This window comes from Suricata suricatta, chromosome 7 (genome assembly GCF_006229205.1).
Source record: "Suricata suricatta isolate VVHF042 chromosome 7, meerkat_22Aug2017_6uvM2_HiC, whole genome shotgun sequence".
In the NCBI taxonomy this organism is placed as follows: domain Eukaryota; kingdom Metazoa; phylum Chordata; class Mammalia; order Carnivora; family Herpestidae; genus Suricata; species Suricata suricatta.
This window is the reverse complement of record NC_043706.1, coordinates 51,182,888-51,195,075: the sequence shown is the minus strand read 5'-3', so window position 1 is coordinate 51,195,075 and position 12,188 is coordinate 51,182,888. Positions and strand designations below refer to the sequence as shown.

Here is a 12,188-nt window from a genome sequence, read left to right as displayed (position 1 = left end):
CTTATGAGGTAATCTTTACTTCCATTGTTCAAATAGCACAGCTGTAAGAAATGCTTCTCTTTTCAAAGCATATTTAAATGTTTTCCCAGAGCTCTTATTTTTGAGCCCCCAAAACAAGTAAAATGAAACGGCGGCTCTCTTAGAATATTACCCAAAATACCATGCAGTATAGCATCAAAAGAATGTTAACAAACTCTAAAAGCAGAATTCACTTATGTTCTACTTTCTGTGCAATGAAAAATAAGGTCATGAATACCACTCGAAATTCTGCATTGAACTTGAGTCACTAAAATGCCACCGTAAAGGTGACTCTCTGGAACTCGCTTACTCCATCTATCTCCCAAACAACACAAGGGGAGGGGGAGGCATCCCGAGTGCTCCCCCTAGCCCACGCAGATCGGCCGGCGACCAAAGCAGCACCCTGCCTTTTTGGGGGTGCAAAGCGTTGGTCAGGTTTATCCCTACAACTTAAGAGTTTCTAAGCCAGGTCAGAGCGGACCATCAAACTGCAACACCCCAAACTTCCCAGTGGTCAGCCAGTTGGGCTCGGCAGCTGCCAACTGCTCGGCCTGCCCAGGCTGCTGCCCCACCTGGACCTCAGCCTTCAGGGTCCTCACACTGCAGAGGGGGGCCGGATGGAAGCCGGCGAGGGCCTGACGGAACGGAATGGTGAATTCCCACTTCCTATCGCCCGTCAGCTTCCTGTAGTTCAAATCCCCCTTGAACAAAATTAAGTGTGCCTTTTGTAGTTCAGCATAGGGGTCGGGGGCCACCTGAGACGTGACACAGAACTCGTGAGGAAGCGTCCAAAATATGTGATCGTGGTACACCCATCTGCCCGTTTGAATATGGTTTTCCCAGTCAGCCCCGCACTTGGCCATCCACTTGTGATGGGAATCTTTCATCTGTTCAATTAGCCACTTAAAATCGTGGAGAGTCATATCAGAAACGAGCCACGGAATTGTTTTTCCATAAAAATGGATCTCAGTGGCCAGTTGAGAGGACAATAAAAAGTCAGCTAATACTAAGTCCGTAACGAGTTCAAAGCCAGAATTATCCAGGACGATATCTACTCTAGTAACGGATGCGTTTTCTCTTGCTTTTCTGCAGTTGTTCAGCAGGGACCAAAGGTGGTCCATGTCGTTCACTAAAATGAAAGGTTTTAGTTCCTCCACAGAATTTATTATATTGGTTCTCTGAGAACTGGTCTCCCCGCCCGACAGAGACAGATCACACTTGTTTCCCCACAGGGAAACCTGAAGGAGTTTGAAAAATGCATCTTTCAGCTGGTTTTCATCTAGGTCTTCGACAGTTGTCACCAACTCCTGCAGATGAGTACACAGAGCAATGATAGATTCCTCTGACTCAAAGAAATTTTGCTCCTTGGATTCTTGAAATACATCAAAGTCATCGATTGGTGGACTATGGGTAATGGCTTCGTGAATTCTACGATACATGTAGCACTCCACAAACAACCAAGGGGAGAAAAACCATCTGGGTTTCCCGTCATTCTCATCTGCAAGACTCTGTTGATATTCTAGGTACTGATTCCATATGTCGGTATCAACAAACTTCTCAACAAAGGGGATAATTGGTTTATCTGTTTGCAATTCGTTTCGTAACTTAGAAAGAAGAGAAATCGCTTTCTTTTCAGCTTCTGTGCCTTTCTCTCCATGTTTCTCAAAAAATTCATTTTTATGTCGATGCAATGTATCAATAGCCTTGGTTAAGATCTGTGGTATTCTGTCTTTAATTGTAAGATATGCAAACGATCCTACGTCCCGTCCCGAGAGGGACGCCGGAGCCCCGGCCATCATCTCCTCGTTGCCAGCGCCTAAGCTCGAATTCATTTATTCTTGTTTTGTGTTATAAACTATAATATAATAAACTTTGTTAACATTACATAACTGTGCTTTAAAAAAATCTTTTTCATTTAATCATAACTTTGGGTTATAATTTCTATTATAAGGCTAAAAGGTAAACAAAGTTTGTTTCATGGAAATAAAATATAATTATATTTTATTAAATAGTGTATACAACAGAGAAAATATAAATTATTTGATATGGCATATAACATTATGAAATATATATGACATAATGCATATATAATATACACCTATGATGTGATTAAGGTATAAAGAGTAGTTGTGTGTCTACTATAGTGATACAAATCACCAATAGATTGGAAAGCTCTTCTCTATTCCTGATTGAAGTTTATACCTTTATTTCTTCTACCTTCTTATGTTACCAGTGCTAGATATAAACTTGAATGTAAACGTTTTCATTTTAATTAATTAATTAACATATGTATGTTTAAATAGCACAACAGTCAGAGCTTTATATAATAGTGCTCTATGTACTGTTCTACACCTTGTGTGTGTGTTTTTTTTAATGTTTATTTATTTTTGAGAGAGACAGAGCATGAGTGGGGGAGAGGCAGAGAGAGAGAGACACACAGAGTCTGAAGCAGACTCCAGGCTCTGAGCTGTTAATACAGAGCCCCACATGGGGCTTGATCTCATGAACCAGGAAATCATGACCTGAGCCGAATTTGGGCCCTTAACTGACTGAGCCACCCAGGGACCCCTACCCTACACCTTGCCTTTTTACTATGCATTACATTTATATGATTCATGTTGATAGGCAAATCTGTAGTTCCTTTGAGTAATAAAGTTTGATAAATTGACTCACTCTCCTATTGAGGTGAATTTACATTCTTCATTATTTATATGTACCCAAAAGTGAAGTTGCCAGAATATATGGTGTGAGGACATTTAGCTTATGAGATGTTGTGCAATTTCTCCTCTTCCTTCCTTTCTCTCCTTTTTCTCTTTTTCTTCTCCATCATCATGAATGTTGTCATAGTTTTCCTTTAACCTGGCTTATACAACTGGTGAAGGAAAACTGGAAGAAAATACAGAGCAGGAACAGATTTTGTGATAATATTTAGCTGCATTAAATTTGTACTTCACAATTCCTTTGAGGTCTTAATCTTAAGACATTTAAACCATTCTAAAACATGAGTGTGAGGCACATCTGGGTGGCTTAGTCTGTTGACTCTTGACTTCAGGTAGGATTGAACTCTGTTTCAGGCTCCTCACTCAGCATGGAGGCTGCCTGGAAGTCACTCTCTCTCCCTCTGTCCCTCTCCCCAACTTGCTTGCTCTCTTTCTTTCTCTCTAAAATAAAAAAAAAAAAAAGTGTGAATCCTGTGGCCTTCTGTGTGGACAGCAGTAGATGTGAGTTTGAGTTAGCTTCTGACAGTCCTTGCTGTGTGTTCTTGCATAGGTTATTGATCTCCATTTTTGTATCAGTAAATTAGGAAAATAGAATTATACCTATCTCCTCCAGTAGAACTTTAGCTCCAGAAAAAGAAAACACAAACAAAACAACAACAACAACAAAAAGTATCAGGATATGTGTGTTGGTTCACCACTATATTTTTTGTATCTAGAATAGTGTTGTCATCTAGTAGTTACTCAATAAATATTTACTGAATGAGTTAAGAAATTAAACATTATAGCAACTGGAAAGATTTAAGCAAGGTGCTTGGCACAAAGTAAATGCCTATTAAATGTTTGTGAATAAGTTATTGTCCTGCTGGTGAGAGTAGTAAAAATATTATCAGGGACGCCTGGATGTCTCAGTTGGTTGACATCTGACTTCGGCTCAGGTTATGATCTACGTCACTGAGTTAGAGTTCTGCTTTGGGCTCTGTGCTGACTGACAGCTCAGAGCCTGGAGCCTGCTGCGGATTCTGTGTCTTCCTTTCTGTGACCCTACCCTACTCATACTCTATCTCACTCTGTCTCTCTCTGTCTTTCTCTCAAAAATAAATAAACATTTTAAAAAACTATCCGTAAAAGTGGCGATGGTGGTAGTGCTTGTGTTAATGATAGCGGTGTTGCCATTAGTGATAATAGTAGCTAGCACTTACTGAAACTGTACTGTATTCACACATATGCATTATTTAGTTCCATCACTGAACCATTTTTGCCATAGATATAATTATCTTTTCAGGAATAAGAAAACTGAAGCAAAGAAAGCTCAAATAATTATTACTAATTAAAATTAGAATTTACAAAGTAATGTTAATATGTATGTATTAATTTAAAAAACGGGTCTTTCAGGTATTGTACATATTGTCATTTTGCAGTCTTTGCTTGGGCTGCTAGAAACATAGATTTAACATTGCAGCTTTACCTTAACAATATTTAGGACTGTATGGTATAAATTTAGTGGTTATTACGCTCCTGGCTTTATATCTCTGTTTCTACTTTCCATTTATCCTAATTTCCTAAGCTATTTGTTTTATCTCTTTTATCATATATATTCTTTTAAGCTATCAAGCTACATAAAACAAAAAAAAGTCAGGGACAGATCAAAATAAATTTTTCTCTTGTACTATTTCATGTTATTTGTACTAAAACCCTATGGATTAGGCAGGCTTATCATCTGCATTTCACAAATGAAAAAATTGAGTTTTCAAGAAGTTAATGTGACTTGTACAAGATAATAAAGAGTAGAAATAAACAATCCAGAACTCTGTTCAGATCAATTTTTAAAAAATTAATATTTATTTATTTTTGACAGAGACAGAGTGGGAGTGGGGGAGGGTCAGAGAGAGGAAGACACAGAATCCAAAGCAGGCTCCAGGCTCTCAGCTGTTAGCACAGAGCCCGACATGAGTCTTGAACCCATGAACCATGAAGATCAATTATTTTTTAATTTGTTGTTTTGTTTTCTAGTATTGAACTGCTTTTGGTCACTTAAGGTAGCTTGGGAAACCAAATATTAATGTGCTCTTTTTTAATGGGGAAAAATGCCTAATTCTAAATTACTTTTTATTTCTCATTTCTCGTATTACTTTGCCCTACTCTGTTTTTGTCCATAGTCCTAGCAACAAAAATGGTAAAATTACCAAGATAGCAGTAGTGACAGAATTGTTTCAGTGTTAAGCATTGAGTTCTAGGGTCAAAGTTAGAGCATGTTTACGGGGAATTTTATAGTTTCAACATTTGGCAGTAGTATAAGTAAAACAAATCATGCCCTGCAGATGTAAGCTGCTGGTACCTTCCCACTGTTCGTTCTCTCTGCCCTTTGCATCGGATTCACAAAGCCAGTGTGGTGACAAATGGTTTAGTGTCAATTCTCTGCGAGACAATGACATCGATCATGCTGTTTGTATATGTATGTGTGCATGCACACACTCATATGCACATCAAATTTTAGAAGAAAAGGGGACATATATGTATTTTTGATACTCATCCCATGCATGCATTATTCTAGGAAGAATACAGGACGCTCTATGTTCAGATGTGGTCTCTATTCATCTCTATTCAGAGGGATGTATACTAGTTCTTTGGCTGAAACATCTAAATGAATACCCGAGAATAGAAGAAATTTCTTAAATATGCATATTTTTAAAAGAATGATCTTTTCTAAATTTCTCAATGGACTTTTTAAAAGTCAATTTTCTGCCTGACTTATTTTGTTTAGCATGACTCCCTCTAGGTCCATCCATTTTGCTACAAATGGATAGATTTCATTGCCATGTAGTATTCCATTGTGTGTGTGTGTGTGTGTGTGTGTGTGTGTGTGTGTGTGTGTGTATACCACATCAAGAAGCATAATCGATGTCATTGTCTTGCAGAGAACTGACACTAAACATCTTCTTGATCCATTCATCAGCTGATGTCACTCATAGGTCTGACAGGAGAAACCCAATAGGGGACCATGGGAAGGGGAAAGGCGGGGGAAGAGTTGGGGAGAGGGAGGGAGGCAAATCATGAGAGGCTTTTGAATGCTGAGCACAAACTGAGGGCTGAGGAGGTGGGGGGGAGGGGAAGGGAGGTGATGGTCATAGAGAGGGGCACTGTGGGGAAGAGCACTGGGTGTTATATGGAAACCAACTTGGTAATAAACTATAAAAAATTAAAAACATCATTCGTTACTTCAAAAAAAAGTCAATTTTCAAATGTGTTTTGTTGAAGAAGTCACTTTATTATCACTTATTTCAACTTTCGAGGAACAATCGACTATAGGGTTTTTAAGTTTGTATCGCTCCAGAAAACTCTATATCATCTTTCACCCTGCATGGGTCTGTCATAAATAAATAATGACACCAGGAACCACCAGTTCAATCCACTTCTTTTGATGGGCTTATTTCCTTTCATTAAATTTGTTAAATAAATCATTACTTTGATCTCAAAACTTCCTTATTATTGTCTAGATTTAAAAAGGATGCTATTCTGTATGTAATTGTAATGAGAAAATTATATGGGGGACCTGGTGTGAAGGCAAGGTACCTCCTCTGTTTGGACTCTCTAGACATGTATTACTCACATGTTAGTTTAACATATCCCCACAGGCAACAACTCATTGCTTAAAGTTAAGAAATATGAATCCTTGCACTTAGCCATAAGCTATTTAGCTTACCAGCAATTGAATTTAAAAGATTTAGGTTGTGAGTACAGCTGTAACACTGGAAAGAAAGCATTTATAGTTAGAAGGACATATGGCAATATGAAGGAGCTACCCCTGGCACAGCCAGGAAACTGAGACCCTTTGTTCTTAGTGAGAACATGTTACTGTGCATTTTACTCATTAGTCGTATTATCCTTCAAAGTTGCACTAAATTCTATTGTGGTTTCTATCTGGATGCTTCTGTATATCCTATGTATAATATTTATAGAATTTTTGACTCATCCACTTTAAAATGCTTAAAAATGTTTGTTTTTAATTTAAAATGTTTTTGCTTATTCTTCACTTATAGTCCCCTTTGAGATGGTCTAGGTTTGGTCAATGTGTGAGTAGACTCTGTGTGGTATCCTGAGTCACATTACTGATCAAGTGTGAAAAGGAAACAAGTGTCCTAAAGGCTAGTGATATACTTGACCGTGAGATTTATGTTTCAGTGCTCAAAATGGAGTTGTGTTGTGTCTGGGAGTTCAAAACACTGTTGGGGGACTTCTGATTGCCTGCTGTCAGACCAGTGTTTGGGTCAGATATAGACAATGCTAGCAAACAAGCTGGGTTCCTACAACAGCTTCTGTGGTCACTTCCCTTGACTGTTAGTGATTCCTCTGACCTTTAACTTGACTTCTCTGGTTTATACTAAACATCACCATTCTTTGTGTTCAGCACTGGCTAGAGTCAGTAATGCTAGGGGAAACAATTTTTTTTCAGTTTTTTTTCCTAGCTCTTGAGCTCCCTTTACAGTTCCACGGCTCCATTCCTCTAGTGATGTCATAAAGAAGAAATCCTGCTATAGATGCATGGCAAAAAAATTCAAAATGATGTGCCTTCTCCATAAACTTAAGCAAAAGTCAAAACTGACCCTCTGTCAGGATGGCATCTCAGTGACAACTTGCATGCAGTTTAGGGGAAAAAAAGGTACATAGTCATAGTAACTTGATATAGTAATCAATGCAACCACAGAAAATTAAATATATGAAATTTAATTCTTTGTTTTCAGCTGTATATTTCATGAAAATGAAGAGATTTTTCTTTTCCTTGCTCAGGAATCTTGGCTGGGCCTCATAACAGTCAGGTCTTTGTCATCTGTAACTTGACAGTCTCTTGTCCTGTGATGTTTCAGGCTATGTTATGGGCTGGCTCTACCTAGTCAACATTTCCCTTAGCTGTATAATTACGTGTGATTCAGACGTAGGTCTCTGTTGTCTGTTTACTTTACTATTAGACATGGACAGAGAGATAAACTTTATGAGAAAAAAACTCCATGTCTATTTCAGTTTTTCCTGTTTTTGTTGTCATGGACATGATTCTTTTTTTCTGTAAGTTACTCATAGGTCTTGAGTATGACATGGAAACACATCTATTAGAATCAGAGTATTTTGTCTTTCCAGATAATATAGTTTTAAGTGCTTTGTCTAGGCCACTGTATTTCCAGTTTGTAGGCACATCCAACTCTCCCTTAGGGAAGTTTTGAGTTTTTATATTCAGAGGTTTATTTACTTGGAGACTCAAGATGTGTGTGCCTTCAGAGATAATAAACTGTCTCCATTATTTTTAGAATATTTAGAAATTCTCATCTTCAATTTGCCTATGTAGAATGCATTTTTCCACCCTCACATTAAGCAGTGTTTGACTTTATTCACAAAAGACCCAATTAGGTGGTCAGCAAGGGAAGGAAAGCATATTCCAGGGACCAAAATTCTCCTCTGAGGACCCTTCCCTTTCTAGGATATGAATAATGTACCTCATATGGATGAGTAATTTACTCACTGTGCCATGAGGGTTCTCATTATTTCAACCAAGTAAGGTTTTAGAATTTGGGAAAGGTATCAACAGATTGATCTACTTGGAAAAGAGATGTGACATGTTTACATTCATCATCATGGGCATTCAACTGCAGGAATGTTGGGAAGAAGCATTTTAGTCATTTTAGAAATGTCATTTATTACTTCTGGCTACATGAATTAAGATGTTCCAAGTCGTTTCTCCAATTCCTCTTTGTCTTAAATTCCTGCTGGGTTCACAGTAGTAATCTTAAAGTCAGAGTGCTAAAGTCAAGTAGCAAAAGCTTACTCAAACATTCTGAAGTGTCAGACACATGGTTTCTCTTTTATGTCCCTTTCCTTTCCATTATTTCTGTATCCCTTGGTAGAGGTAGCCGAGCAGATATTTTAGCAAATGTTACACACACATGCACATGCACACACACACGCACACACACACATTTTCAGTAAAGGTCTAAATCTATCAGTTTTATTAAAATCTGTCCCCCTAACCTCAACTGCTGGATGCCACTTTAAATCAACGGTGCCATGTTGTATCACTCCTATTCTTGATAAATTTACCTTGCTTTCTATCCTTGAGATGGGGCTTTGGTGTTATTTTCAACAACTATTTCACTTTTCAGCTAAAAAAACTAAGATGGTGGAAGTACGACCAAAAAGATTCAAATATAATGTTTTAATAAGTATGAAAGGGTTGACAGTAATAGTATGTAAGAATATAAAATTGAATTGCTAAAAGACAAGGGTGAAGCAGTTCTTAAAGTGAGATGGGTTGATATATGCAAATTCATTCAGAAGGTATTTCCAATACTGAGGAAACTAGCTTAAAAACAAAACATTTTTGGGGGGCACTTTTATCTCTCCTTCTCCATATCCAGTCAGCGAGTTTTGGCCCTAATATAATTTCAGTGTCTTTTAGATTTCAACATTCCTCTTCACTTTGTATTCTCTACTGTTTCATTAGTCACTTCTGAGCTTTGTAAGATTATTGTTGCTTTACATTTTTAATCTTTTTAGTCTGTGCTGCTCACCAACATTGACTTACTCTTTCTAAAATATTATTTGCTTTAATCACTTTATCTTACTGGAAAACCAACAGTTATTACCTATGCTTGCTGTGACAAGGTTGAATTTCTCACATAACCCTTCATGATTTTTGTTTTTCTTGTTGAACGATAGTTCCTCTATAGCTTTCCGACCCTATTTTCCATTTTTTCATAAATCTACTTTTACTTGCATTACATCCCTTTCTCCATTGTTCCATGAATACAGCATCCTAACCTCTCTATTCCTAAATTATGCTACTTTATTTATTTGAAATTCTCTCTTTGCCTAATCAAACACACTTTTTTTCTGAGGCTATTCAACATATATCTCTTCCATGAGTAATTAATGACTAGACCAACCAATACTGGCTTACTCATTTTTATGATTTCTGTAACTAACAGGCACATGGGACCATATATTAGACCATAGGCATTTTCATATTTACATTTGCATTTTTGACCTTTGCAAGATCACAAAACTCCATGTAATTTGGTGAGGCATAAATTTGAACCCCACATACCTTGAGGCTGGTGTGGGCTAGTGAGTCACTTACTAGTAAGCACACTGGCCACCCTGTGGCCCCCTGCTTTACATTTACTCTTGTCTTTTGTAAAGTAGTACAATTTGTATTTCATGTGGAAAATAACACCCACCACACATGCAGATCTTTGCCAATATGGAGAATCACACAAGACACTAGACGACTCTCAGAGATGTCAAGAGCCTCTGTATTTTGTGTGACTTCTTCATTGCTTCGTGTGTAGCTATGTGGTCTTCCCACCCAGTCATTAAAATTCACAGGAGAACTATGCACTGAAATTCTCTATTTTAGCAATTTCCAAAGACAGCCCATAGGAGAGTACATTATACCATTACTGAATCACAGTAACTGTATATTGATTGTCTATCAGGTGTGTTACCTGTTACTGTGAATTTTTACTCCCTCTTAGGAACGCTCTGTTATAATATGATATAAGCTATAATATGAATATTCGCAAAATTCACTATCTCCCAATTGATATGATGAAGAGGTTCCTTAAAAATCTAGGCATTTCCAAAAGTGTTGAATTAATATGAATTAATATGAATTCTATTATAAAAATCTAAAGAAAAAGAAATTCAGTATGTTGAATCAAAATGCTAGGGTTGCTCTTTTTTGATATTTTCACATTATAAGAATGATAAAATTTTAACTATAAATTATATATAATAAATACATAAAACTTTATATGAAATTTAAATAGAATTACCATTAATAATCAACTATATTATAACAAGCTCCTTTAAAATGTGTTCATTCAATTAATAAAGATGCCATGACCATCACCAGATTATTTTAGCTTATTTTGATTAGCCATATTATTCTCCATTTTTGTCTCATTATCAGAATTCTTGGAAATGACTGACTAGAACTTTAGTCTGTTTTGAATTTGCAATATATTGTATGTTCTTACTAAGGTGAAATTTGAGGCAAGTAGAAATGGTCCTCTAGGCATTTTTAAAAAATATTATTTTATTTAAAATGCACGCTTTAATCTTCATCTTGGCTCAAATGTTGTTAGGCTTTCACTGCTTCTTTATCTGAGGGCTTCTTTGAGGTATTGATCTATTTTAGTCATGGCTTCGGTTGTAAGTTTGAAAAAAAAACAAAACCTCAATGCTTTGGAAACAGAAATGTTCATACAGACTAATCTCAGTGTACCTTCTGGGAATATGAGAAAATAGGTAAGACTAGCAGAATACTTGTCTTTAAAGTGTCCTGCCATCTTTCTTTGCTACTCTTCAGAGCTTCTAAATTACACAGTCAGGATCAGACCTGACACAGAAGGGTGGGATGTATAAACATTGTGATACCAGATATAATTTTTATATATTTTTAATCTATTTGTTGGTTTTTCATGTTATACTTAGAACACATGAGTCAGTCCCAGAGGGAATTGGGAGATGGTACCCGGTAATAGGGAAATCAATAAATTGTTACATTTTAGAAGCTGTTCTGACAATAGTATCCTTAACTTCTAGTTTAAATCAGGGACTTCATGGGTAATGAATGCACTGTGCTGAGGAGTGGGAAGGAGTGGGCACCCAAGCAGGGCACTGGCTGTCCCTGGAACAGCACCGCTTCTGAAAGCGTGTCCCAATATCTTGGCTTTGGGCAGACAAGTATGATCTTAGTGTCCTTCTAGATTATGTGTTCCTGGGGGAAATGCTCGTGATTATAGTGGTATAAACAGTTCACTATAAAGTATTTAGTAAGTCTATGATTTGTGAGGGAATCAAGTGCATATAACTGATCCAATTTGAATACAGGTAGCTTACAGAAACCCCCACTCTTTTAATTCTGTTTTGAATTTATTGAAATATGCAAAAAGCGTTAGAATCAGTTACTTTAAGTAACTCCTCAGAAATATAATTTGGTTTTAATGTTAGATGCTAAATCATATTTTTTGAGATAGTCATAGGAAGTATGAATTTAATGCATTGGAGCACAATCCTTCTATACAAAAACATTATTCATTATGAACGCTATGTGTAGTCAACCTTATAAAACATGAGTACAGTACCAAGAACGAAAGGTCTTTATTATGCCCTTCCCTGCGTTCTAAAGGCATCTGGTGTTCTGCCAGTTCTCTCTTCTTGCCACAATTTCTTCACATGCTCCATCTTCCTCTTAAACTTGTGCCAGCTTGCATTCGAGCCTGCTGATGGTCCTCTCATCCTAAAGAGCACCGTTTTCCACCATTTCCTGGAATCCACATTCTCCCATTTTTTGCTTTGTCTTCTCTTTGGAGGAAACATCTCCACTGGTAATTTCCTGAGCAAAGCTGTATGGGCAGTAAAAACTTTAAGACCGTGCATGCCTGATATGTCATTAGCTTC

The 12,188-nt window shown here is 37.2% G+C and overlaps 1 protein-coding gene across 1 annotated transcript; it reads right to left on the bottom strand.

The window, feature by feature from the left end:
• Positions 1 to 488: 488 nt before the first annotated feature.
• Positions 489 to 1,829, bottom strand: LOC115296564 (damage-control phosphatase ARMT1-like). Its single transcript, XM_029945026.1, has one exon. It carries the CDS (start codon positions 1,815 to 1,817, stop codon positions 489 to 491), a length of 1,329 nt encoding a protein of 442 aa, XP_029800886.1. The 5' UTR covers positions 1,818 to 1,829.
• Between the last annotated feature and the right edge of the window lie 10,359 nt (positions 1,830 to 12,188).